At 36.9% G+C, this 27,189-nt stretch overlaps 1 protein-coding gene across 8 annotated transcripts in view; it reads left to right on the plus strand.

Moving 5' to 3' along the window:
- The window catches only part of fryl (furry homolog, like), a 112,806-nt gene extending 86,056 nt beyond the window's left edge, over window positions 1-26,750 (plus strand). For 5 of the 8 annotated variants that reach the window (XM_051138238.1, XM_051138232.1, XM_051138235.1 and 2 more), the window contains 16 exons: window positions 1,268-1,408; window positions 1,788-1,988; window positions 2,561-2,722; window positions 2,838-2,912; window positions 2,998-3,174; window positions 4,148-4,342; window positions 6,634-6,816; window positions 11,104-11,486; window positions 14,811-15,018; window positions 16,559-16,708; window positions 16,899-16,997; window positions 17,821-17,889; window positions 20,517-20,534; window positions 21,305-21,415; window positions 22,715-22,908; window positions 24,826-26,750. In XM_051138238.1, the coding sequence (XP_050994195.1) occupies window positions 1,268-1,408; window positions 1,788-1,988; window positions 2,561-2,722; window positions 2,838-2,912; window positions 2,998-3,174; window positions 4,148-4,342; window positions 6,634-6,816; window positions 11,104-11,486; window positions 14,811-15,018; window positions 16,559-16,708; window positions 16,899-16,997; window positions 17,821-17,889; window positions 20,517-20,534; window positions 21,305-21,415; window positions 22,715-22,908; window positions 24,826-25,129 (2,670 nt within the window). In that variant the 3' untranslated portion in view covers window positions 25,130-26,750. The remainder of the gene's footprint in view (window positions 1-1,267; window positions 1,409-1,787; window positions 1,989-2,560; window positions 2,723-2,837; window positions 2,913-2,997; window positions 3,175-4,147; window positions 4,343-6,633; window positions 6,817-11,103; window positions 11,487-14,810; window positions 15,019-16,558; window positions 16,709-16,898; window positions 16,998-17,820; window positions 17,890-20,516; window positions 20,535-21,304; window positions 21,416-22,714; window positions 22,909-24,825) is intronic. The other 3 variants (XM_051138233.1, XM_051138239.1, XM_051138234.1) reach the window with 2 other exon arrangements.
- The last annotated feature ends 439 nt before the right edge of the window (window positions 26,751-27,189 follow it).

Genomic DNA, 27,189 nt, shown 5'->3' on the forward strand with positions numbered 1-27,189 from the left:
TATATATATATATATATATATATATATATATATATGTATATAATATTTATTTATTTATTTTAAATACGTTTTATTTCTGTGATGGCAATGTGGAGTTTTCAGCAGCCATTACTCGAATCTTTTCAATTCTGAAAACAGTTGTGCTGCCTAATATACATATATTTTAAACATTTTTTTAAAATTCTTTGATAAATAGAAAGTTCAAAAGAAAAGCATTAATTTGAAATTTTTATATAATTTGTAAAAAAAAATAAATTAATTAATAAAAGGGAAAAAAACTTTAGTGTCATTTTTTTATCAATTTAATGTGTTTTTGCTGAATAAAGTATTAATTAAAAAAATAAAAATCTTTTATTTATTTATTTATTTATTTATTATTATTTTAATTTCCAGCAGCCATTTCTCTAGTTTTGTCAATGTTAATAACAGTTGTGCTGCTTAATATTTTTTTAGGAACTGTGTTATATATTTTTTAAGATTCTATAATAAATTAGTTCAAAAGAACAGCATTTATTTGACATTTTTGTATGATTTGTTAATTTTTTTTACTTTTTTACTAACTTCTAAAAAAAAAAAAAAAAAAAAAAAAAAAAAAAATTGCTGACCCTAAATTTTTGAATGTCAGTGATTGTGTAGAATATATTTTCATGTTACCATGTATTATATATTGTTATTAATTTTTCTTTATTTATTTACACATTTATCATTTGCAACAGAGTGACAGGGTCTTGAGACACATTTTTCAAAGCTGAACTGTGCTGCAGTCAGACATTAACAAGAGCTTGCCCCCAAAATAAACTAAAATGCCCCATAAATTCGAGACAAAGAGGCAAGAAATACACCTGCACAATTAAACACTGTATTTTAGCTGTCACAATTAAAATGAAATCTGAAAATGAATAAAAAGTGTCAATTCACAGAATTACATTTAGAGTTGCTCACACAGCATCAGATGGCTTTTAGGTGCTATGTTGTGCCCTATAACCAATCAAACGTGTTTCTGTTGAATTTAGGAATGCGTTGGCCAATCAGAAGCGCTTAGATTAGTCAGCGCTGAAAATGCATCACAGTGCAGATACAATATAGCTTCACAGGAGTTTTTACATAACTTGTGATAGACTAGGCTAACGTCATGGACCTGCCCTCACAAATAAAAAAAATGCCCCTGGAAATCAATTCCAGGGGGCAAATATAACATGGTGCTTATATAACGTGTTGCTAAAGTATATATGTGTAATCTCTTCCTCTTTGACCTCCTCTGTTTTAGCTATTGGAGAAGGGCCTGAACAGCATGCAGCAGTCTTTACTACAAATCATCTACAGTCTACTGAGTCACATTGAACTGTCTGCTGCTCCTGTCAAACAGTTCAACTTAGAAATCATGAAGATCATTGGCAAATATGTACAGGTCAGTTCTCTACACTCAGAATATCAGTCCCTCCAATGATTTATTTTAGTATCCCTGTCCCATTTCAAGAGCATTCCATGAGTATTTGAAATCATCATCTGTTCTCCATTGCCTGTGGGGGTGTGTGTGTGTGGTAATGGACAGTGGACTTTGCTGTAGTACGTATTTGTCTGCATGAAAGGCCTGGGAGTTGTTTGCTTTGTGAGGCACTTTTGAGGAGCTATAAGTTGCCTCATCACTTTCCTCCTCTTTGGTCTTTATTGAAGCTTTTCATGTCACGAGTCCTTCAAGGTTAAATCAAAAAAGAAAAAAAAAAAAGAGCTATGGTGAAAATTTGCTCAAGTGTTTTGTTGTTTGTTGTGTTTGTGCGTTGCTACAGAGCCCGTACTGGAAGGAGGCCCAGAACATTCTGAAGTTGGTGGTGTCCCGCTCTGCAAGTCTGGTGGTTCCTGATGAGGTGCAGCGCTCCTACAGCACAGAGTCGACCGGCTCCCCGGAGATCGCTTTCACGCGCATATTCAACAACTCATCTAAAGAACTGCCAGGAAAAACACTGGACTTCCACTTTGACATCTCAGAGGTGCTTGGCTTGCCATTTTCGTTATCTTCAGCTATTTTTATTTTGTTTATGTTATATGTACAGTACTTTTCAGGTCAGTAAGGGTTTTTTTAAATGAATATTTTTATTCAGAAAGGATGCATTAAATTTATCAAAAGTGAGAAAAAATGCATTTATGATGTTACAGAAGATTTCTGTTTCAAATAAATGCGGTTCTTTTGAACTTTGTTCATCAAAGAATCATGAAAACAAGTATCATGTTTCCACAAAAATTTGAAAACATTTATACAAATAAGCAGTTTCTAGAGCATCAAATCAGCATATTAGAATGATTTCTGAAGGATCATGTGACACTGAAGCCTGGAATAATGGGTGCTGAAAATTGAGCTTTGCATCACAGGAATAAATTCCATTTTTAAATATATTAAATAGAAAACAGTTACTTAAAATTTTAAAAAAAATATATATATATTTTTTTTTTTTTTACCCAAATTTTTAAAGCTAATGTATATCTATTGTAGTATTGTAGTAAACTTTTTTTTTTAACTAATCATAGTAGCTTTTCTGACTGTTTTTTAATATTTGATCCGCAGACACCTATTATAGGTCATAAGTATGGAGACCAGCGAAGTGCAGCAGGGCGTAACGGAAAACCGCAGGTAATTGCCGTGACAAGAAGCACCTCCTCTACTTCCTCTGGATCCAATTCAAATGGGCTGGTGCCAGTCAGCTGGAAGAGGCCACAGCTCTCACAGGTATTGTCAGCTGTTATGAAAATCTGTCAATTCTTAATTAACCAACTGCAGCTTTAATTGCTTTTTTATAACAACTCTTATTTTAATAGTGATATTTGTTGTTATCTGCTTACAGAGAAGAACTCGGGAGAAACTAATGAACGTCCTGTCTCTGTGCGGTCCAGAATCCGGCCTGCCTAAAAACCCATCTGTATGTTTTCCTTCTCATATTTTCTCATAACATTATCAGGTTGCATATTTTTAGCCGTATGGCTAATTACACCTCTTTTCTGTAGGTGGTGTTCTCTTCAAATGAGGATTTGGATGCCGGTGACCAACAGACCAGCCTGATCCCCACTGTAGAGGAAGTGTCACGGGAAGAGGAAGTGCAAGCAGAAGATGCAGGAAGTGAACAGCAGTTTGGTGTCTTCAAGGACTTTGACTTCCTCGATGTTGAGTTGGAGGATGGAGAGGTGAGCACTGGTGCTCTGGGCAAGTTGTGTCATTTTTTTAATAATTAGCAAATTTCCTTGCAAGCATCTCAGAACTGATTTATGTTTCATCCTTAACCGAGACAGTCTGTGTGTGTTTGTATTTCTCTGACGTCACCTGTGTCCGTTTGTGTGCCTCCACATTATCTCTGTGTCTTAACTCTCCCTAACACTCTTGTTATCTTTTTTTCTCTTTGCGTCCAGGAGCTTCAGGTAAGTTTTAAGCAGTGTTCAGGGAAAAGTTCGTGGTTTGTTCTATAATTTATTGGCATCGTCATTCATTTGAAAATTTGCCCATTTAGAAGTTTCACAAAATAAAACGTGATTGCTGCTAACCAATCAAGTGGGTTTTATGAGTATCACAAGTACATGGATGGTGCAAATGAACATTTTTAATTCAAAACAATTAGTGCTGTCAAACAATTAATCGCGATTAATTTCATCCAAAATAAGTTTTTGTTTACATAATATATGTGTGTGTGTACTGTGTATATTTATTATGTAAATATAAATACACATACATGCATGTATATATTTAGGAAAAATATGTCTATATATTAAATATATTTATATATAATCTTAATTATATGAATAAATATATACATGTAAATATTTTCAAAATATATACTGTATGTGTGTATTTATATATACATAATAAATATACACATTACACACACATATATTATTTAAACAAATGCGATTAATCACGATTAATCATCTGACAGCACTAAAAACAATATAAATTTTGCATATAGAATTTTGAATTTTAAACAGTCATTGTGTTGTTCTCCATGTTCACCGCCCCCACTGTGCTCTGTGGTTGTGCGTATTGTATCGTGTTTTGTACAGTGTACTCATTCATTTCTCACCCTTTATTTTCTCTATAAATCACACAGCTTGCAGTTAAACATTGATGTGCTTTGCTCTTACTGGCTTTCTCCTGTTCCACCTGCAGGGGGAGAGCATGGACAACTTCAACTGGGGTGTGAGGCGTCGCTCTCTGGATAGCATTGACAAAGGTGACACCCCGTCTCTGCAGGACTGCCAGTACTCCGGCAGCACACCCAGTCTCATCCAGCCGGAGGACACCGATGAGTCATCTGAGGAGGAGGTACTGAGCGCTAGCCAGATTCTCACCCGCTCCAACCTCGTAAGTCCCCTCTCCTCTGGGCCCCCTCCACACAGGGGGGCACCGGCATGGTGTGTCTGTGCGCCAAATTGGGCTTAGACGCTGCCACGGCCTACCTAGGTGGGGTTAGACGCTTGCTTTCTGCATAACCCGCACTTCCGGTGTCTTTAGACAAGTGCCCTCTGCACTTCTCCCTGCCGCCCGGCCAAGCCAACTATTTATTTTTAGTATTCCAGAACCCTCCTTTGACCATTAATTCTATTTTGATTACTTTTTATTTTATTATTTTGTAATTTTGGGTAAGTATGGTGATGGGGACCTGTTTTTTTTCTCTTTTTATTATGCAGAATAACTTTAATACATTATAGCTGTTTTGCATTCTTATACTAACTATACTGACAGCATGATCTCATTTATAGGCCCACACAGAATCTGCACACACACAACTGAATGCTTGCGCTCTTACGTTTATTAATTATTTGTATAATTTGATTATTTGAAAACAAGAAGATAGTACTTTCCACTTAAAGCTACAAAACTACATAACTTTTAAAATCTGAACACATTTTAAAACTAGTGTTGTCAAAATTAGCATGTTAACGCAGTTTTTAATTTAGCAGCGTTAAAAATATTTAACTCTGTTAACGCAGGGGCGGGGCTAGGGTTGGCCACCCCACTCACAATTGCTGCTTCTGTTTTTTTTTTTCTTGACAAGATTTGTTTATTTAGTCGCAGAATGTCTTTAAGACCACATTAAACGGGAGACTTTTTAGATGCGCGCTCCAACAGGAAAGGTACAGGTGACGACGAGGAGCTTCAGTAGAACATCAGTGAACTGTGGTCAGATGAGATGTTGTCAGGCCATATGTCGATTAAAAAATGAATTTACCTGTCCTGTTAGCCATTGTACTATGCTCATTGCACGCTGTAGCCTGTATAATTTAATATTAAAAAGCAATTTAAACTAATGTCATGCACGTCAGGTCCGTGTCACATTCAGCAGCGACAGCTCTTAAAGTAATAGCAGCCAAATAACTTAATAACCCAGCTGCTGTGATGTCTATTAATCAAAGAACAAAAGAAAAAAGCTGAAATCATTAACTTTTGTTTACAGATTAATCTATATTTAATTTAGCATTTAGTGTTTGATAATAATCAATTCAATTTTTGTAATATTTCCTACTTGATGAAGGCCACAGATGAATAATGGGTTTATGTGAAGATTGCTTTAAGTTCACTTAAATTAAAAGTTATTTTTTAAAGTCTAATTAATGTTAAAATTGATAGCTCTCAATTATACTGTAATGTTGAATGGCTATAGTCAGTGGTTAAATATGGCAAAGAAATTGGAAAAAAAGAAAACACTAGACATCATACACTTGCCAGCATTGTAAATGGTGCATTGCAGAAAAAACTAGGCATCGTACAGACAAGTTTTGAACACAACAAACTCACACAGAAACATAAGCCAAACAATCAGGCTTACACTTTGGCCAGATACACACTGCAGCTAAATTCGGTTGTCAGTTCACCTTTTACTCCTTAATCGCGTTCTGTACACACATAATTCACTAAAATACGAGATTGACAACTGCATTAACTCCCATTAAATTTACGGGACTCACTCCCACATTTTAAATGCGGTTGTCACTCCTGAAACATGCAGTGTGTATGTGGCCTATGTGATTTTTTTTTTTTTTTGCGAAATTTTGCGTGAGATAATTTTAACAACTAGCACTGACTGCAGTCATATAGTTTATCCCAGACAATTAATTGAACACATTTTAACATGTTTATTCCCTCAAAAATCAGCCAAAAATGCAACAAAAAAAATCTGCATATTCCCTGTGGGCCTTCTTATTACTTCAAATAGTTTTTCTGCATGAATGTTTAAAAGTAAACTTTTTATTGTTTTGTTTTTTGAAATATCAAACTTCTAATACATTTTTTTTTAACCTTTCGCTTGCTATGGGGCATGAGCTACTAAGCAGAGCTTAAGAAAACTGATCCTTTAAACGCTGCTGAGTGAAAGTCATCTTCCTTTTCCTGTTGTGTCTCTTTCCTCCTATTGTTTGAACAAGACTGAAAGTTGAAATGTTATTGGTCTTGATAGGCTCAGATTATTTTTCTGGCATGTCGCATGTTGTCGTGATTAAAAGACGAATGAAATGTTAAAAAGTACAGAACTTTTTATTGATCTGTTATATGTGCATGCACCATAACTCTTTAGGGCAGAGAATTTTGTGTATTATGCAGATACATTATGCTTCGTTGTTTTTGCTTAATATTGATTCATTTTTCTTTTCACACAGCTTAATAGTGATTCAGCGACGGACGATGCCATATCCAATCATATGGATTCCCTCCAGCAGTCGCACGAGTCCTCCAGTAGTGTCCTGACAGAAGAGGCCACGCCCACCCCACCGCTGCCCCGCCCAGACAGCCCCACCCCTGAGACCGCCCACTCTGACAGCAATAGCAGCCAGCTGCCTGAGGTGGGATCAATCAGGAGTCTCAATAAATTGTGGTGCACGGGTGCTATGTAGCCAATTGCTTTTTTGCTCTCTTGTGAAGGTGCTATTTTCTTACCTATCAAATTCCCTATATCATCCAAAAGTGTCAATGTCAAGACTTTGCTGCTAAAGTGTTTCCTGAAAGTGTTGCATTTTGAACACTGGGCACTATCCGTTTCCTCTGCCAAAATATTGGCACGTTCTCTTTTCCTCGCACTGGGTGTTGCTTAATAGGATGCCTGCCATCATTGACATTAGATAATGATTGACTGCTATGAGGGTGGGGCTTGCTTGCCTGCTTGATGTTTGATTGGGGGAGAGATTATCAAAGACAAACATACACCTCAGGCCTGCTGTGCTAGGCCTGCTGTGCTAGAACTACCTCAAATTTGGTCCCAGAAAGGTTGAAAAACAGACGTTAACACACTTTAGGCTCTGACGAAGACCACACACTTCTATCCATGGACCTGCAAGCTCATCGTGAGTATTAGTAAAAACGCACCATTTTACGAAGTTTGAAAGGCCAAATATCCAAACAAGAGTTTTTTTGGTGGAACACAAATAAGGAGATTTTGAAGATTGTTCATGCTGATCTTTTTTTTTTCCATGCAATGAAAGCAGTCACCATGTGCTGTCAAGCTCCAAAACTACACACACACAAAAATCCAATAAGTAGTCCATATTATTCATGCATTATATTTCAAGTCTTCTGAATCAATATGACAGCTTTATATGTGACCCTGGAACACAAAACAAGTAAATATATCAACTTAATTTTTGATTAATAATATGCGTTGAAGAGAACTTCATTTGGACAACTTTAAAGGCAATTTTTGTCAATATTTCTATTTATTTATTTATTTATTTATTTATTTATTTTATTTATTTTTTGCACCTTCAGATTCTAGATTTTCAAATAGTTGTATCTCGGCCAAAAATTGTCCTATCTTAACAAACATCCACTTCATACATCAATTGAAAGCTTATTTATTCAGCTTTTATATGATTTATAAATCTTTAAAAAATTATAAATGACTTATGACTGATTTTGTGGTCCAGGGTCAGACATTATAAACAGACTAAAATTTAATCTTAATCAATAGCATTCTGTGTTTTTGATTATGATTACATTACTGTTTCTCGCAAAAAGCTGTTGTATGACTTTAGAAGACTTTGAATATAGTAAATAAGCGTTTTGGACCACTTTTATGGAGCTCCTTTTTTTGTTTTAAGGCCTGACAACCCCTGGTCACTTTCTGCTTTCATTGTATGGAAAGTGCAGTGTGAAGATTCTTCAAAGTGTATCTGTTTGTGTCATGCCTTTTGGGACAGCATAAGGGTGAATAAGTGGCGACAATTTCTTTTTGTTATTAACTTTAAATTAAAGATTGTACAATAGTAATCAAGTAAAGGCACAGCCCAACTGAGATAACATTAAAGACTGCTAACAGGCTTTAGCCAGCCGTGTTACTAACACTGTAACATAACTAACTGCTGATATCTGAGTATTTTTGTATTCCAGTTCATTTTGTTGATGTTTTAATGACTATTGTAAATGAGTTCTATTGTAAAAAAAAAAAAAAAAAATATGATCTTTTTAGGATGTTCTTCTAGGTCAATCTTCATACACGCAACTATCACTGTTCAGATGATTTTCAGTCAAAAACAGAACTGTGTATGTCCCCTGGTCGCATTTCATAGCAGAATACCCCTGCTGTTGATGTTAATGAATGAACAACTTTTGATCAATAGCTACTCAGTCCAGCCAAGACCAGATGAGTCCAGTCCAGTCATACCTCAATATCAGCTCAAGGGCATCTCGCCTGTCATTCTCCAGCTCTTAGTGTAATGAGTCCAGATAAAATCATCGATAGTCTTACTCATCTACTTGGCCACCACAGCCAAGAACGCCTAAAAGCTTTCTCTAATACAGCTTCTACTTTGGCTCCGCGCCACCCTCCCTTCTACTCTTAATGCATTAGCCTCATAAATAGACAGGAGGAGGAGGAGGAGAAGGAGAAGAAGAAAAAGAAACTCAAGTTCGTTCAATTAGATGTGGTTTTTTTGTTTGTTTGTTTGTTTTTTTGGTTGTTTTTTTTGGTTGTCTCCCTTAAAGTATGTTTGAATAAAACATGAGTCTGAGATGGAACAGTTTGTTCCCAGAGATGTTTTAAAACCATATATGTTGTCTGCTGGAATTTTACTTAATGATAATTTCCATTGTACATCTCAAAGATCTTGAGTTTTTTGCCATTGAGCTTATTGTGTGGTCTCAAAGTTTGAACTTTCAACCAGTCAGTTGCAAGTAGTGGTTGACTGATATTGCCAATATTTGGAATTTGTGACCCTGGACCACAAAACCAGTCATAAGTAGCACGGGTATATTTGTAGCAATAGTCAACAATACATTGTATGGGTCAAAATTATTGATTTTTTTCTTCTGTGCCAAAAAGCATTAGAATCATATTCCATTAAGATATTTTTTTTAATTTTCTACTGTAAATATATCAAAACTTAATTTTTGATTAATAATATGCATTGCTAAGAACTTCATGTAGACAACTTTAAAGGCGATTTTCTCAGTATTTATTTATTTATTTTATTTTATTTTTTTGCACCATCAGATTCCAGATTTTCAAATAGTTGAATTTTGGCAAAATATTGTCCTATGCTAACAGCAATCCCATACATCAATGGAAAGTTTAATTATTTAGCTTTCAGATGATGTGTAATTGATGTATAATGTGTCTCCAATTTCATATCTTTATTAGTTTATTGGGGTTTTGTCTCTCTCTCTCTGAGAAATATATTTTACATCCTTTTTAGTCATGCCATAACACTATAAGAATCATAATATACAGTTTTATGCAAAAGTTTGGGAACCCCTTGCAGAATCTGTGAAAATGTGAATAATTTTAACAAAATAAGAGAGATCATACAAAATGCTTTTTTTTTTTTTTTTTTAAGTAACTGTCCGTATTAAACCGAGCACTGTTCTTTAGAAAAAATCCTCCAGGTTGTGCAGATTCTTCGGTTTTCCAGTATCTTTTAGATATTTGAACCCTTTCCAGCAGTGACTGTATGATTTTGAGATCCATCTTTTTACACTAAGGACAATTGAGGGACTCAAATACAACTATTCAAAAAGGTTCAAACATTAACTGATGCTCCAGAAAGAAACATGATGCTATAATAGCCCGGGGGGGTGAAAACTTTTGAATAGGATGAAGATGCCCAAATTTTTCTTATTTTGTTGAAATATAATTTTTTCCATTTCATACTGCCCTTCAGAAGCAACAGAAGATACTTGCATGTTTTGCATGTTATTGTGTTTCCTGCTAACACTGTAGTGAATGTTTGAACCTTTTTTAATAGTTGTGTTCAAGTCCTCAGTGTGAAAAGATGGATCTCAAAACTAACTGCTGGAAAGGGTTCAAATATGCAGAAGATGCTGGAAAACTAAAGAATCTGCAGGACCTGAAGGACCTGAAGAACTCTGCTTTTTTTTTTTTTTTAATGCCTCTGCAACCTACTCTAAGATTTTAGCATCAGGCTGCATAATGACCAATGATTAGTTTTAAGCTACTGTTGCTGAAAAGACTTTTATGGTTTTTCTGTTAATTTTGTGGTTTCATGAAATAGACGTAGTAACTAGTTTTATGCTACATATTGAATTACATGATTTATGTATGTATGTATACATGAAGGCCTGATTGTCAGACATGTTGCGAGACTCGGGGGGAAAGATGTTTCCCTGTAAGTTTGATTGATTTTTATAGTCAGCTGCTATTTAGCTCAGAGCATTTATGTGATTTATGAATGAAAATCTAGTGGGCCATTTAATATAGATCCTCTGATGTCACAGGTTCATTCTTCTGCTAGTCACATTTGCATTGTAAGTCAATGGTGAAAGATTAGCCTTGTACCATTATTGATTTTTTTTCTCTCATAATAGAAACACAGAACGTGTATAGCAAGGCCATTTTGTGAGAGGCGGTGCTTAAGAGTCCCTCTGTGATGTTCACTCTAAGTGTAATGTTCACCACCTATCCTGAATGTGAACCCAAATAAATAGTCCTTTCTATTTCAGTAAAGTTTCTTAAACAAGAGCTCTGTAGTGTTGTGCTTAGTGCACACAAAAAGATTCAGTTTTTTGTGTTTTATTAGAGTATAAAGCACTCAGAAGAAGTATTTATTGTTCCCCAAAATACATGTTACCCTCTTTGCCCCAGTCCTGACATCCCTTTACTGTCATGTTTACAATTGCAGGATGCCAGTGTAACTGCAGCGGATGAATTAAGCAGCAGTGTCAGTGAGGATACGGGGTTTGGCAGTGCTCCTCCTCTACCCTCAGACCCTCGTGAGCTCTGTGACTTACCTGACTCCCAGGACCCCACCGACGACCTGGACCCAGCGCCCCCTCCGCCACTGGCTGTGGACAGTCCACCTGGATCCCTCTATGATGACGAGCCGGTGCTGCCACCCCCCGTCATAGACTCCACCTTGGACTCCATGTGCGAGGAGGAGACAGTTCTGCCCCTGGTCCTGCACTCGGCCCCCGATTCAGTATGTGAAGAGGACGTCACACTGGCTCTGAAAGAACTAGATGATAGGTGCGAGGAAGAAGAGGCGGATTTTTTTGGCATGTCCAGGTTGGTTTGTGATTTCTGTAGTAATCATTCATGGGGTTAAAAGTTGAGTCAGTCATGGCTCTGTTTTGAAACTTTACCTTGCTGTCTACTAATGTAGACAGCTACCTTCAAGGCAGCATCCTAACCAAAGTGCATGTTTTACTTACATGCCTGGTTAAACAAATAGCTCTTCTCACAAGAAGCGCAACATGAAATGATCAATGATGAAATATAAAGGCTGGGCTGACACCTTTTATTCCATATTATTGGTCATGGCACCCAAGATGTTCTCTAGTTGCTCAAAATGTTTTGAGAGTGTAGTAGAATTAAAATAGCACAAATGGCCAAATGTTTTTAAAAATTTAATTGAGTCCCCTACCATTTAAAAGTTTGGGGTCAGTAAGTTTTTTTAGGGGTTCAAGCGCATAGCTCTGAAACCCTTTTGTAATTGTTAGAATGGCCAAGGTAAAACTGATCAGGCAGACCAAAATGTAAGTCACAGAGTTCAGCCTGATGGGGGCACTACAGCGATCAAAAGTATAAAGTCACTCATAATTCCATAAAGTCTCAAGTGTCGTATGTTGTTGGAATCCTTGCCTCACACTGGACAAAACGCTCAAATTCGATCATCACGACATTTTCAGATATTTCAAATGACTATAACAATGCAACCATGTGCCCAATCAGCATGAAAATTGGTATGCAATGTCTTATGAGGACATTTGCATATCTCAAAAAACATGGCCGCTTTCGACTAATGAATTGTGAGCACCTATTAGACAACGTTAACGGAGGTCGATCGGAATGAAACTCAGTGGGGCTGTTTGACTCACGGCCACAAAGGTCTGTAAGAATTTTGAAAAAAATCAGTCACTGGGTGATGATATCACATTTTTCAAGGGCGTAAACGATTGCATATTGTGCAGTGTTTTCCACACTGACATACAAAATTCGTACAATATGATAGATCTCCTCATTCCGAACAACTTTGCTTCTAGAACCACTGCTTTCAATCAAATCGTTTGTCAAATGATTGAGATGATGTAAAAAAACCTACTTTCGCAACTAGTCCTAGATTTTTCATTCAATCCAGAAAAATTACTGTAGTACAATTCTCTGGACTCTCTAGGTCAATGATTATCAAAAAAAAGTTTACATGTACTCTTTGGGAAGCTATAACGGGGTCGTTTAGAAAAGGCGCCTGTCCAAAAATTAACAAAAGCTTATAAAGCCTAAACGAAAACTCAAAATTTCACAAAACCTGGTGAGCACATGCGACAGGTGATTCTTACCAAGCATGCAAAGTTTAATGGAGATCAGACCACAGCTGCCACTATAACAGTCATAAACTTTAAAAATCATCATATTTCTATGGTAAATGACCTGTATTTGCCAAAAATGCTTTTTTAAATGTTTTAATTTGGTGGTCACAGGCTTATGTGCTTAATGCCCTAAACTGCTTGAACCCTGGTAATCACTGCTTGTAGCTAAATTTTAAAATGTTTTTGAAAGTCATTTGTTTGATTAAAACAAATACAGTAAAACAGGATTATTGTGAAATACTACTACAATTTAAAATAGCTCTTTGCTATTTAAATTTTTTTGTAAAAACGTAATTTATACCTGTGATGGCAAATCTTAATATTTTTGTAGAAACCATGTGACATTTTTTCAGGATTCTTTGATAATAGGAAGTTTCCAAAGAACAGCATTTATTTGAAAAAGAATCTTTTGTTATATAGTAAATGTCTTTACTCTCCTTTTTGATCGATTTAATTAATCCTTGCTGAGTAAAAGCATTGATTTTTAATAACTTCTAAAAAAAAAAAAAAATACAAATCTTCCTAACCTTAAACTTTTGAAAAATTTGTGTAAATACCCAACATATGTGTTGTTGCTTTCATGCAGATTTATTATATTTTCGTTTTTTGATGTCAATATTTGGCCGAGATACAACTATTTGAAAATCTGGAACCTGAGGGTGCAAAAAAAAAAAAAAAAATATTGAGAACATTGCCTTTAAAATTGTCCAAATGAAGATTTTAGCAATGCATATTACTAAACAAAAATCTCCTATTAATTTTTGGCATAAAAGAAAAATCGATAATTCCCATACAATGTATTTTTGGCTATTGTTACAAATATACCCATGCTGCTTGAGACTGGTTTTGTGGTTCAGGGTCACATATGTTTTATATGTACATAATATGGGGCTTTTCCAAATTTTTACATCAGACGGTTATTTTCTTCCAAATGCAATTAGTATTTATTATGAACACATTATTTTCTTTGGATCAATACAGATCAGTACATATGCATTTCTGACTGCCACCAAGTGATCAAATCACAAAATGTTTGGACCCCATTTGCAGCTATACTGCTGTTCACTCTTGTTTTTTTGCTCACTGCTGCACCATTTACATCCATTCAACGTATTGCTCCTCGTCTGCCGTGAATAATAAGGATGCGTTTTATTAACGCTGTGAATGGTGATCTCATACTTGGCAACATCATTGCTCTTGAAGGTCAGCCATCTATACACAAGCACATCAGAAAGTCCCCCTCACAAACTTCCTTTATTCACGCATTCTCATACACACTTCCACTTTCCTCTGCAGTGCTATATATCATCCTCTAATCCCTGATGTGTCCAGCTCTCCCATGATCGATTAATAAAAATCATAGGCAGTGATTCAACAAAGGGCTCTAATTAGATTTTTTTCTCATGCACTGCACGACGAGGGTCTTTCTAAGTTCTTCCTGGCAACTTTCTATGCTTGAGATCCATTTAACAGAAAGAGAGCCTGTAGCGGCGTGTGTGGGAACCGCTCTTGTGCGGCGCAGCAGCGAGTGGGGGAGGGAGCGAGAGGGAAAAACAGAGAACGTCACAAACGCAGCGGGAGAATTTAGGCGAACACGTGAGGTGAAAAGCTCGGAGAAGGAACGGCGAAAAAAGCATCAGAGCAGGGAGACAGTGAAGGGATAGATAAAAGCTGTTAGTGAAGATGAAGATGAAGGCAATGTCCTCCACGTCTTTCAGCAGCACTGGTCTCAGATTCTTCTATTCGGTCTGCTTCATCAAGCTCTTCGGCCCTACAGGCCTGTAAGTGTGTGTTTGTCTTTGTGTGCTTATGTTGTTTTTCTATGCCTCTGCAGTAGATTTGGACTGTATTAACACTGCAGCACAGGACATCTGCAGTGAGAGAGAGAAAGAGAGAGAGGAGGGAGAGCTTAATAGAAAGAACAGCATGTCTCTGTTTACGTTTTTTGATGATGTAATGCTTTGTGTTGGTACTCGTGTGTCTATATGTGTCTGAGTCTTGCTCTTTACATCTGTGTTTACAGTCAAGATGAAGGTGACGCAGACGGCTTTCCTGAACTCCAGGCCTCGCCACCTCCGTCGCCCTTTCTTTCGGCTATTTTGGCAGCGTTCCAACCCGTAGCCTATGATGACGAGGAGGACGCCTGGCGTTGCCATGTCAACCAGATGTTGTCCGACTCGGATGGGTCTTGTGCTGTTTACACCTTCCATGTGTTCTCACGACTCTTCCAGGTAAAAAAAAAAAAAAAAAAAAAAAAAAAAAAAAAATTGTATTTGTGAGTGTGTACATGCATGTTACATGAGTAATAATATATAGTTTTCTGCAGATACACTACAGTTAAAAAATCTGGAAACTTTTATTCAGCAAGGATTAATTGAATTGATCAGATGTTGCAGAAGACATTTATAATGTTACAAACGATTTCTGATAGCATTTATTCCTTTGAAGACTGAAATAATAATGCAGAAAATTCAGCTTTAAAATATATTTAAATAGAAAAGTTATTCTTATTTTTAATATTTCATAGTATTGCTTTTTAACTGTGCTTTTATCAAATAAATACAGCCTTTGTAAGCATAAGAGACTTCTTTAAAAAACATTTTTAAAAATCTTACCAACCCCAAACTTTTGAATAGAGGTTTACTTGCATTTATAAACCATACACTACTAGTCAAATGTTTTTGAACAGCAAGATTTTTTTTAATGTTTTTAAAATGTTAAATATTTTTACTATTTAAAATAACTGTTTTCTATTTGAATATATTTTAAAATGTAATTTATTCCTTTGATCAAAGCTAAATTTTCAGCATCATTACTCATTACTCTTCACATGTCACATGATCCTTCAGAAATCATTCTAATATGCTGATTTGCTGTTAAAGAAACATTTTTATTATTATTGTCAATATTTAAAATGGTTGAGTAATTTTTTTTTCAGGATTCTTTGAATAGAAAGATCCAAAGATCAACACTTATCTGAAATAAAGGGCTTTTGTAACATTATACACTATACCATTCAAAAACTTGGAGTCAGTGTGTATATATAGTTTTTTTGAAATTTGAAATTTGAAAATTAATACTTTTATTTAGCAAGGATGCTTTAAATTGATCAAAAGTGATGATGAAGACTAAGTGATGCTGTTCTTCTGAACTTTCTATTCATCAAAAAATCTACTCTGCTGCTTTCAACATAATAATAATAATAAATGTTTTTTGCAGCAAATCAGAATATTAGAATAATTTCTGAAGGATCATGTGACTGGAGTAATGATGCTAAAAATTCAGCTTTGAAATCACAGAAATACATTGCATTTTAATATATATTCAAATAGAATACAGTTATTTTAAATAGTAAACATGTTTCAGAATTTTACTGTTTTTGTTGTACTTTGGATCAAATAAATGAAGGCTTGGTGAGCTTATTTAAAAACATTAAAAAAAATCTTACTGTTCAAAAACTTCTGACTGGACATTTTTGGCTGTTTGGACAAGTAAAAACTTGTCTACTTAAAATTTTCAACAGTACTGAACCATCATGCACAAATGTCATTTCCAGCATTTTAAATCACCATTTTAAGCATTTTTGCAATGAACTGTCAGACTTCACAGTCTTTCCATACAGATAATATAATTGCTTGCGTTTTATGCATCCTTAATACACAATTAATTATTTCATAATCAATTTTGTGTGATATTTACCTTTTGGTTTAATGTTTTATTTGGTTTAATGTTTTTCTGCAGTACTGAATTGATTTTCTCCTGTCTCTTTAGCACATTCAGAGGAAATTTGACTCGATTACCCACGCCTCAGTACGATTCCTTGGCGAGGGGCTCCAGCGAATGGGAAACCAGTTTCTAAGCTCTCTAGAGGTCATGACCTCCTGTTCTCAGTGCCCTACAGTCCTGCTGGATGCTGAAACTGTAAGTGCACACTTCCTCTGCACCTCACACCTAAAAATGACAGATATTGATATTTGTGTATTTACACTTGCCTGTTTACAAAGATCATATCAATGCCAAATCTTTTATTTACTGTGTGTTAGTATGCAATAATACAACATATTATATGGTATATCTAGTCAACTGTTAAACTGTGTGTTTCTGTGTGTAGCTGGTCTCCTGTGGGCTCTTGGAAACTCTGAAGTTCAGTGTGTTGGAGTTACAAGAGCATCTGGACACTTACAACTGCAAGAGAGAAGCAGCCGAACAGGTGAGATACTAACTTCAGTAATATATCAGTGTAAAATATTGCTGTTTGTGTACTTAAAATAAAGTATTTTGAAGTAAAAGAGTAAGGAACAAAACCAAAACTTTCTTTAAATCTGATGCAATATTGAAAGAATGTTTTTACTTCCATTAAGTCTGAAACTGTACACTGGTTTTCAGATTTACATAATTCTGGTAGTCTCTCAACAATATGGGAGTTACCTGTGCAGTATGTTAGTTAAAATTCCATCTTTAAAGGGTGATCTTGAGGTTATGCAGTGGAGGAAAGACAGCAGAGGAGAATAAGCTGACAGTGCAGGATCATAAAAATCTCCTTGACGTCTCTTTGCAGTTATTGTTGGCTACTAAATCATATCAGGATGTGAGTTGATTTAGCCAGCGTTAGTTTCCGTTAGCACCCATCTAGGATCTACAGCAGCCAATTTCTCTCCATGCGCACTCACTAAGAATAGCCTCACAACGGTCCTAAATCATTTAGCTGGGCAGACAGGCTCAGGATGGAGAGTAGAGGGGGCAGATGGGATAGTGGATGACTAGAGGACAGTAATTGGATGAGGCACTGGCCCTGCCTCTAGAGCATTATGTGCCGACCCCCTCTGTGCTTAAACAGACCCTCTTTAATTTGCTAAGTAGCAGACTCTTATTAAATTTACCTCACGCACACCCCCATACGCACTATTCGTCTCTCCTTCTATTTCTGTTTTACGCTCACAGAAACATCATTTGTCTTTGCTCACGTTCACAATACTAGAAATTTCCACTGCTTTTTGGTAATAAGGTATCTCATTTTTGCTTTCCCCTCACAGTGGTTGGATAACTGCAGGAAGACCTTCGGTGATAAAGACAGTAACCAGCGACCCAACACTCAAGCTCAGGTATAAAAAAACACTTCCACACTCTCACCTCAATGCATGTTTCTGTTTGAGCACACGAATGTCAGCATTTGTGCTCTAAACGATTCTTTTCATATTTAAAAAAAAGAATGGAAGAACTTCTGTAAGAATGTAAGCAAAGGTGATTCAAGAAAGCCGATATTTTCTGTTACTCATAACTGGGCCCACACAGAATTGGTGCCACAGATTTCTGCCAAAGTTCTGCACATCCCACACAATTCAGTACATTTTCTCCAAAAATGAACAAAAGTTTGGGCTCAGTAATATTTTTTGAAATAAATTATCCAACAATTATTTTATCCAACAAGGACACATTAAATTGAAAAGTTACAAGTATAGACATTTATAATGTTACAAAAGATTTTTCAAATAAACACTTTGGAACTTTTAGGCTGAAGAAAGTATTATGGCTTATACAAAGATATTAAAGGGAACCCTGGGTATTAAGACTTGTATGGCTTAATATAACGTAAATATTGTCTCTTACTAAAATGTGTAGTAGAAAACCCATTAAAGGAGAAGTCCACTTTCAGAACAACAATTTACAAATAGTTTACTCACCCCATTGTCATCCAAGATGTTCATGTCTTTCTGTCTTCAGTCGTGAAGAAATTATGGTTTTTGAGGAAAGCATTTCATAATTTTTCTCTATATAATTGACTTCATTGGTGCCCCGATTTTTGAACTTCCAAAATGTAGTTTAAATGCAGCTTCAAAGGGCTCTAAACAATCCCAGCCGGAAGAAGGGTCTTATCTAGCGAAACAATCGTTTTTTTTTGTTTGTTTGTTTGTTTGTTTTTTTTTTCTGAAAATAAAAATTTGTATACTTTTTAAGCACAAAAGCTTGTGTAGCATTAGTTCTGGGATGTACGTCCATGATGCTGCGTACTATGGGATTGCGTCAAAAGGTCACACGGACCGTAGGTGGAACTACAGATCCAGTGTTTACAAAGCGAATGCACAAAGACTAAAGAAGTGCAAGTAAGTCAAACGCTGTTTACAAACTAAAAGGTACAACAATGTCGATTCTGAAGTTGTAGGAGAAAATGAGATGGAGTTTTTTTTGCCATACTTTACCTTTTTGAGCCGGAGTACACAGACGATGAACTTAGACGTGATTCGTAGCGTCATGAACACACATCCCAGAGCTAGTGCTATATGAGCTTTTGTGCTTAAAAAGTATACAAATTTTTAGTTTTTCGAAAAAATGACTGATCATTTCGCTTGATAAGACCCTTCTTCCTCAGCTGGAATCGTTTACAGCCTTTTAAAGCTGCATTTAAAATACATTTTGGAAGTTCAAATTCAAGGTACCAATGAAGTCCATTATATGGAGAAAAATCCGGAAATGTTTTTCTCAAAAACCATAATTTCTTCATGACTGAAGACAGAACATCTTGGATGACAAGGGGGTGAGTAAAAAAACAAATGGTAAATTGTTGTTCTGGAAGTGGTGTTCTCCTTTAAAGACTTATGTCATTTAAAATAGCTGTTGCTATTTTTACCACAGTACAACTCTAAATACACAACTCAGAAAATAAAATGTTGATACGACGACAAATTGAGGCTTTTAGTAGACCACAGCTACTGAAAGAACTTACAAACGGTAGAGACAAGAAACACTAGATGCCATCCTGGCAGGATGTAAACATGCCGACGCTTGTCATGATGCCGCAGCCACTGAAATCTCACTCAATATCCGGGGGCGTATGGACTCCTTATGGGGAAAATCAATGGTACGGCATTTAGTTTAAGCCTGCGCTTATATCCATCGCCACCTGTAGGCTCTTTCAGTAGCTGTGGTCATCGTATCAGTATTTTATTTTCTGAGTTGTGTTGCGGAAAAAATCGCAACAGGTAGCGCCAGTAGCCCACTGAGTGCAACCATTGCACGTCATCAAAATAATGGCGCCCCCCACAGTCCAAAATATGTATAAAACAATGTGAATTTTTTAAAATAACATAAATCTTTCATGGGTTTTCTACTACATATTTCAGTAAGAGACATTATTTACATTATATTAAGCCATATAAGTCTTAATACCTAGAGTTACCTTTAAGGAACAATGTTTTCAGTATTAGTAAAGGAAATGTTTTTTGAGCACCAAACCGGCATATGAAGACTATGTAAGCATTGTTTCTTTGTCAGTTCATCTTTTATAGTAGAGGCTAAATGACCTTTATGCTCTCCATGTCTTATTCCTCTATTCATCTTTGTCACTGCTGTCCCAAACATATTTTTATTTTCTGTGATGTTAAACGCTTTTGCAATTTTGTGAAGCCACAGTTGAAATTTCTCTCTCTTACTGGAATTCTATTTGTCTCAACCTCTCTGGCTCTCTTTAATTCCCCTTTTCAGTTGTGCATATATTTAGCAATGTTACAAATGTACTGTACATGAAACTGGGGAAAACATCAAGTCATTGCTCCTCCTAGAATGCATTGCATGTGACTGCAGTTCTTGTGTCAGTGTTAATTATCAACAGAATGCAGTATTACTCTCTCTATCTTTCTTATGGTGGTCCTGGTGTTATCAGCACACTAATTTTTGGTGTTTCTCTCATTTCCTGTTTCCTCTTTTTTTGTGACCTGCTGTCCTTCTTGCTTAGCAAATGGAAATGTTAGCAGTAAGTGGTTTATCATATTTTAGAGCCTGTCACAATCATTTCAATTCAGCCACGCACACTGAACATTCATCTGTTCTTCACTGATTTTCACAGTCATTCTCAACCAATCAGAATTCAGTACCACACCTACATGTGATCTCTTAACACCACTACAGATGTGTCTAATTCATGATCATTTACATGCTTCATTAATGAACTTCATGATTTAATGGCTTAAATGAGTTCTGCATACTTACAGTGTTGACTTTGCTACCTAAATGCTAATTCGCTAATGAGTTATTAGTGTTTTTAATGCTTCTAGAAAGTTTGACACATTATGCATTCAGTGTGTGATTGAAAAGTGTGTCCATGGACATCTGAGCGGAGGACGGAAGAGAAAAGTAGCTTAGATACTTTTTGTTCCTGCCATTTTTGCATGCTCACCCCCTTCACCCATCAGCCCCCTCTGCTCACTCCTGACATATTTTGGATCGTGCAATTCAAATCTGATATTTTCCAGAAACATCACTTTTTTAGGGTTTCGTTTTGATAAGGGAATCACACATGGTCCACGTTTTACAAAATGATTCACCAGGGTGTAACCTTGCTAACCCTTCTCTCCGTCTCAAAGCCAGGATGTTCATCCATCCGTCTATCCCTCCATTTGTTCATTCATCTTGCTGCTCGTTCATCCAATCATGCTGTTTTGCCGCTGACTGTGCAGATGATTAAAACTAAAGATGTTAAGGTGATGGTGTCATGTTCTTTCTTTCTCTCTGTCTGTTTTTTAGGAGCTGGAGTTGTGTCGACGTTTATATAAGCTGCATTTCCAGCTCCTGCTGCTCTTTCAGGCCTACTGCAAACTCATCAGCAGAGTGGACCACATCAAGAGAGAGGCAGAGGTTTGTTGTTCACGCGTTGTTGTGTTTGTCTGCACACACATATAGAGAGAAGCTGGTCAGTTTTCTTTCTGGGTTTTGTGGTCGTTTGTGCTAATGTGTGCAAGTATGGACACACATGAAGGTCTGAATGCACATAATGATCTCAGTGCAGCTTAACTTCATTATGCCCACTGAGAGAGACTGATATACTTAACACAGACCAGAGCAAAGCCATTCAGCTTATCGCTCATCGATACTAACTCACTTACGCTTTATAGACTGCACACATACACACACAGACCTCAGTGACCTCTGTTATGTAGAAATCAACAGTTCTCATATGCGACTCTGGTCCACAAAACCAGTCATAAGGGTCAGTTTTTTTAAATTGAGATGTATATGTCATCTGAAAGATGAATCAGTTAGCTTTCCATCGATGTATGGTTTGTTAGGATAGGACAATATTTGGTTTAGATGCAGCCATTTAAATATCTGGAATCTGAGGGTGTGAAAAATCAAAATATTGAGAAAATCACCTTTAAAGTTGTTCAAATGAAGTTCTTAGCGATGCGTATTACTAATCAAAAATTATCTTTTGATATATTTAAGGTAGAAAATGTACAAAATATCTTCATGGAACGTGATCTTTACTTAATATCCCAATGATTTTTGGCATAAAAGAAAAATAGTCACATATTTAGCTTTGAACAACCTAGTTTTTAGTTAATACGCATTCCCTTAAGAATTTCTGTTTCAATATGTTTATGCTTAATGTGATATGCTTTAATGATTTTGTCAACTGATTGATTGCTTACTGGCAAAGTGGTCATTTTTCATGAGTGGCTTAGTGTGACTTGTGAGAATATTGACTAAATACTGATTTAATAATAATGGGTTATTAGTGTTTTTAATGCTTCTAGAAAGTTTGACACATTATGCATTCAGTGTGTGATTGAAAAGTGTGTCCATCGACATCTGAGCGGAGGACGGAAGAGAAAAGTAGCTTAGATTCTTTTTGTTCCTGCCATTTTTGCATGCTCACCCCCTTCACCCATCAGCCCCCTCTGCTCACTCCTGACATATTTTGGAAAAATAGTCACATATTTAGCTTTGAACAACCCGGTTTTGAGTTAATATGCATTCCCTTAAGAATTTCGGTTTCAATATGTTTATGCTTAATGTGATATGCTTTAATGATTTTGTCAACTGATTGATTGCCTACTGGCAAGCTGGTCGTTTTTCATGAGTGGTTTAGTCCGACTTGTGAGAATATTGACCAAATATTGATTTAAAATGTCCTGGTGCTTGTGTGTTTCTCAGGTGACTAACATGTCAGAGGAGCTGGCCATACTAGAGAGCTGTCTGAAGGAGGCGGAGTCAGTAGGTGATGGACAGGAGGGAGTGGCTGAGTTTGAAGTGGACCAGTCAAGCACAGAGACAGCCATCCACTCACTCATAGAGAGCCTTAGAGCACGGGACTTCACCACAGCCATTGCTCAAGTTAAAGCCTTCAGGTAAGATAACTAGACTTTAAAGTCACAGTGAAACCGTATAGAGACGTATATCCAAATTAAAGGGTTAGTTCATTAATGTCATTTTGTTCCAATTTTGTTCCAAACCTGTAAGACCTTCGTTCACAAATTAACACAAATTAACACAAATTAAGAACACAAATTAAGATCTTTTTGATGAAATCCAAGAGCTTTCTGACTCTGCATAGACAGCAACACAACTGACATGTTCAAGACCCAGAAAGATAGTAGGGATATTGTTGTGCTGTGCCTTGCTTACAAGCAGAGGAATGCATACACATCTATGCAGAGTCAGAAAGCTCTAGGATTTCATAAAAAATATCTTAATTTGTGTTCTGAAGATAAAACGATATTCTTAGAGGTTGGGAATGACATGAGAGTGAGTAACTGAAGACAGAATTTTCATTTTTGGGTGAATTCTCTCTTTAAATATCATGCAACATTAAATTAAACAGCACAATATTTCATTAAAAAATAAGGGTTGTCAATTTTGATTTTATGGTGTTTTTAGCATTGCAGTGAAGCTGAAATATTGTAATGTGGAATGGTTTAACAGATTATCAGAACAGAAAAAAATGTGGACGTGGATTTGATTCTGTCCATCAGTTGTTGATTTGATAGAGGCAGATCTGAATGTGCTGTACGATTTCAGGTGATTCTAAGAAAGGATCTGAAGCTTAAGCAACTAAATGATTGGTGAAGTCCAACATTGATCACTAGTCTATTGTTTCACCAGAAGATCGAATTATGGCATGACAACTTTAATAATAAATATAAACATGCTTTCATATAACTAGCGCTTAGCTATTAAGTATCAAGAAATTCTTATTTAACTCCTTTTAATAGTTTTTCATTCTAACCAGATGTGACAGGCGATGGAGCATATTTTCATCCACTTCCTGAGTAGTTCTCCCCATATTACAACGTTACTGGTCCAAAATCTCGACTGGTCCAAAAATAAATGTATTCTGATTGGCCGATTTCACAATTGACAAGTTTGGATCAATAATGGAATTAAAGGATTAGTTCACTCCAGAATTAAAATTTCCTGATAATATGTGCACCTTTATGTCATCCAATATGTGTCTTTCTTTCATCAATCAAAAAGAAATTTTGCAGAAAACATTCTAGGATTGTTCTCCATATAGTGGACTTCAATGGGGATTTGTGGGTTGAAGGTCCAAATTGCAGTTTCAATGCAGCTTTAAAGGACTCTACATGATCACAGCTGAGGAATAAGTGTTTTGTCTACCAAAACGATTGGTCATTTTCTAAAAAAAAAAAAAAATATGTATAGATACTTTTTAACCACAAATGCTCATCTTGCACTAGCTCTGTGTCAGTGACTTCATGTATTGTTGTTGCGTTGGAAAGATCATGCGTGATATAGGTGGAAGTACCGACCCACTGTTTACAAAGCGAACGTGCAAAGAAAGTCAAATACCCTATACAAAAAAAAATTAAAAACATCGGATGATTTTGAAGTTGGAGAAAAAATGAAATAAAGTTTTTCGCCCTAACCTAACCTTATGTGATTACATAATGCGGGAAGTCACAGACACACATCATAGAACTAGTGCAAGATGAGCATTTGTGGTTAAAAAGTAAATAAATGTTTGTTTATTTGTTTGTTTGTTTTTTACAAAATGGCTCGGGTCCTCAGCTGGGATCATGTAGAGCCCTTTAAAGCTATATGGAGAAAAATCCTGAAATGTTTTCCTCAAAACCCTTAATTTTTCTTAATATGTAAATATTCAAGAAATTTGAATTCAGGAGTGAACTAATCCTTTAAGCATCTTGTTGACCTGCTGTAGATCTCTTTTGCATAAATGTTCTTCCTATATCTGTTTTTCTCTATAAACCCACCTTCTGTATCTCTTACTTCCTTCATTCCCTCAGGTGCCTGTGGCCCAATGACATATTTGGCAGCAAGAGGGATGATGCGGTGCAGACGCTGCTGCACATTTACTTCAGGCACCAAACTCTAGGTCAGACGGGCTGTTTGGCCGTGGTGGGCCCCAGCAGGGATCTTTCTCAGGCCAGCGCGCGCCTCATGGAGCTCAACCTTCAGATCCGCGAAGCTCTCTGCCAGGCTCAGACGCACCCGCACACCCACCAGACGCGCATCCTGTCCCCGACCCCCACGGCCCACATCCAGACGCAAATCGACACGCAAAACACAGTCCTCAGCACTGGACTGTGAGAGCGTCGACGAACTCGACTCTTCTCTTCCTCCGGGGCGGCGGGTTTGGGGGTTTTCACATAGACTTCACCTCAAAGGGCTAAAGAATGTGTGGATATTAGTTACTCAAAACTATTACGCACGTACCACGTTTTTCCTCCCCCCTTTCTCCAATAGTTTAACTTCTCCAGATGTCAGAAAAAAAAAGTACGAAGGACTGGTCAAGAACCATTAGGAGGGACACTGGGCGATAATGATGCTAAATTTGAAGCTTTTTTGGCGGAATGACCTTTTGACCTCTAGGCGGTGGCCTTTTATGAGCGATCCGCATCCGTCTGCCCCATTATGCACTGGGGCAGAGATGGGATTGGGAGCGTTGTTGTGAGAATCAGAGTATCGCGATGGATCAGCGAGACTGTCGCATCGGCGATCGCGATAAGCATGCTTGAAAGAGAAGCCTGCAACACAAATATTTTTTTGAGAAATGTATTTTTTAACAGTCTTAGGTTGTAAATGTTAGGATATTTAACATGTAATTGTAAGCTTGGGGGGCTATACCCTCCGTATAAAGAGAGGTTTATCTGTTTAACTTTATTGACCTGCATTGGGGAGAACTTTCAGCTTTCACTGGGCCGCTCTTACGAAACCCTTAATCTATAACCAAATAAGTAGCTGCCTGTAGGAAACCATAGACTCTTGTGTGCGCGTGCGAGGACGAGTGCGAGCGTGTGCGTGCGAGTGCGTTTGACATGGACTGATATTTGCACACCCGTTCTCTCTCATACATGCACGTTAACAAACCGAGATGCACAGGTGAAGTGCAGACTGGCTGCAACTCATGGAAATATCAATAACTTATTTTACTCTGTATATATTTTAGAAAATGTATAGTGTAAAAGCAGTATTTTTCCTTGTACATTTGTGTAATGCACTGTTCAATCAGAGAGAGCTCAGTAGAGGGTCATGACTAATGCAAAAAATAGTCGAATAGCCGTTGGGATGTACGCGAGTCACGGGCTGCCCTCTCCCTTACGATAACACGCCACCTTAATCTTCAATATTTCCCGACGAACGAGCTCAGCTGCTCGGCCGAGCTTTGTCATATGCATTCCTTGATACCCACTGTGATCTCCATGTTGGCTCAAAGTCCCCCCAGCCGAGGCCCCGCCGGAGCCCCTGCTGAGGGGAAACTGGGGCTAGTGTTTGTCCATGTTGGCTCTGTCTTAACCCTAGACTCAGGGCTGCACTGAGGGTTTGTGGGCTCTGCGACGTAAGGCACTGCACTTTGCTTGCCGAACTCCAAGAGACAAAGCGGTAACCGCAAACGTAAAGGGGGGGAAACGTTTAATCTGTCGTGGCACATTGAGAAATAAAACGTTCACTGTATTCATTCCTCTGGGAGATCTCTTCTGTTGCTTGTTTGGTACATTTTGAATGCTGTTCTTAATTATTTAATGGATATATTATTTACCTGGAAAAATATAGTTTTTATCTAGAAGTGCATTATCCCATTTTTTTATTATTTTTTTTTTTTTCCTTTTCTTTTTCCCCCCTCTCACATTTCTCTCTGGTTTGTCTTTGTTTGTCATCTGATTTATCTGCTTTTCCCTGTACTGTTAAATAAAAATCTGATTATAAGCAATGCTGGCTTTTTCTCAGTTCATTTCCTGCTGGTTTTTAATAATCATCAGTGTTTTATTGTAGATATCCAGTTATTAATCCAATCGGCAGTACATGTATCCACCTTATTTTTCCTGTAAGAGTGGGCGCAGCCATTTGTAAATTTTATGGGTCTGGCTTCCGGTCTCATCTGCGTCCAGCTATTTTTAGCTGTACAAAACAGCTCATTTTGCTGCTTCGTATTGCAAATTGGTGTCTTACCATGTTATTTTAATGTATAATCTTAATTACGAACACACTGGTTTGTAGTGCAAACATTTTTACTGTTTACTGCATGTTATTCTTCACGTTATTTCCCTATAGCGGATAATGAACTGGAAATCTCACCCATAGGCTTACTTCTGCGTTTTAGAGTAGGGAGGATTGGCTGTCAATCCTTTTATCATATATCAACTGGAAAT

Source organism: Labeo rohita, chromosome 20, assembly GCF_022985175.1.
Source record: "Labeo rohita strain BAU-BD-2019 chromosome 20, IGBB_LRoh.1.0, whole genome shotgun sequence".
In the NCBI taxonomy this organism is placed as follows: domain Eukaryota; kingdom Metazoa; phylum Chordata; class Actinopteri; order Cypriniformes; family Cyprinidae; genus Labeo; species Labeo rohita.